This window comes from Papilio polytes, unplaced genomic scaffold (genome assembly GCF_000836215.1).
Source record: "Papilio polytes unplaced genomic scaffold, Ppol_1.0 DF821067.1, whole genome shotgun sequence".
NCBI classification, from domain to species: Eukaryota; Metazoa; Arthropoda; class Insecta; order Lepidoptera; family Papilionidae; genus Papilio; species Papilio polytes.
Window position 1 is genome coordinate 1,974,940 of NW_013528137.1, and position 1,538 is coordinate 1,976,477.

Below are 1,538 nucleotides of genomic sequence, written 5' to 3' on the forward strand. Positions count from 1 at the left end.
TAAATAGATATTAGATGAACGAAATTTTATTTGAATCTTCATGTTTGCATTGTTCGTTTATTTTTATAAAATTCTCTGCCATTTTATGCTAGAAGTATTGAAATAAATGCACTAAGTATTCATTAATAGGTTGTAAAACTTAAAAATAACTTGTCAGGTGTTTGAGGAGCGTCGCGAGGAGCGCAAGCGCGCGCTGGAGGCGACGGACGAGATGGACCGCGGCCGCAACAAGAAGGTGAAGAAGTTCCACCACTACAACAGCTTCAATAACAACAGGAACGGATACAACCCCTTCCAGGTATAACATCATTGGTCAGCCCTTTTCCCATTTTTTTTTCTACCATTATTATTAAAAAAAAAAAGAATAATCTGGTTTAAGTCCTCCAGATCAATCTAGCATCCCCCATTATAGTTATGATGCATTATAGTTTCTATTTCTATTGGTGTAAATAACAACTGATTTTAAGTTCCAATTGTCCCATACACCTTGGTGGCATATATACAAAAACTCTGAAAATTAGTTATTTCCTGATTTTTACAACTTTATTCGTATTTTTTTAAATTACAATATTCCTAAATTTTTGAAGTGGGCATCCTTATATGCTTAATTATTATAAGTGTTATGTGTTTCCAGGAAAAGCAAAACAAACCTCACTGGGGAGGTGGAGGTAACTTCAAGTACAGGAGTGAGCAGCGGAGGCCGGGGCACCACTTCAACAAGCATTATAACCATAAATACAAGCGATTTAACAGGTAACTATAATGTAATTTTACTAAACCTTGTATAGAGTCCCTAAAATTTGTTACCAAAGTTTTATCAAAATCTATCCAGTGGTTTAGAAACATAAAACACAAACATTGAATAAATGAAACTATGTTGAAAGCCTGTCCCACAACTGGCTGATGATCAGATACCTTAAAAATGACGTCACTGTCAGATAAGGGAACAAAATCCGATATTTCCATAACATTTTACATGTTCGATTATCAGATAATTTACTATTTGGTGGGACAGGTCCTAAACCTTGTATTGCGAATTGTAAAGTGAAAAAAAATTAAGACGGAGATCTTTTTTGTGTTAAACATCAAAGTATATACAATCTTATTAATTATTTTAGGCTTTTAGATTTTTTTTTTAAATAAATAATTTGTTTTTAGATACAACACGAATGGTCACCATTACAACAGACATTGACCCTCGGCCACAGTCTCGCGCTCCGCTAACTACATATATCTAAATATACAGATAATAACCGTATTATATACTCTGTTACCGCAGTCCATTAGTCCTCGTATGGCGCGAAAATTATATACTGCCATAACCTCTCAAATTGTTCTAACTGTTGAATATGTGTAAGGAAATTGTAGCTAGAAATAAATCACTTGTGAATATCGCTTCAAATTAGCTTTGATTATGTTCAAAATTAATGAAAATTTTAATTTTTTCGTCATTTGAGGTCGGTTTCAATTAATAATTTATTGGAACTAAGTATTTTTGATGTCATATTGTTCGATAACTTTGAGTCCCTTATCGATTT

The 1,538-nt window shown here is 33.2% G+C and overlaps 1 protein-coding gene across 1 annotated transcript in view; it reads left to right on the forward strand.

The window, feature by feature from the left end:
• LOC106109669 (ubiquitin carboxyl-terminal hydrolase 36) overlaps nt 1-1,234 on the forward strand; it is a 6,039-nt gene extending 4,805 nt beyond the window's left edge. Inside the window, exons 9-11 of the mRNA XM_013291254.1 lie at nt 158-298; nt 635-753; nt 1,159-1,234. Of these exons, the coding sequence (XP_013146708.1) occupies nt 158-298; nt 635-753; nt 1,159-1,195 (297 nt within the window). The 3' untranslated portion in view covers nt 1,196-1,234. The remainder of the gene's footprint in view (nt 1-157; nt 299-634; nt 754-1,158) is intronic.
• Nucleotides 1,235-1,538: the final 304 nt, after the last annotated feature.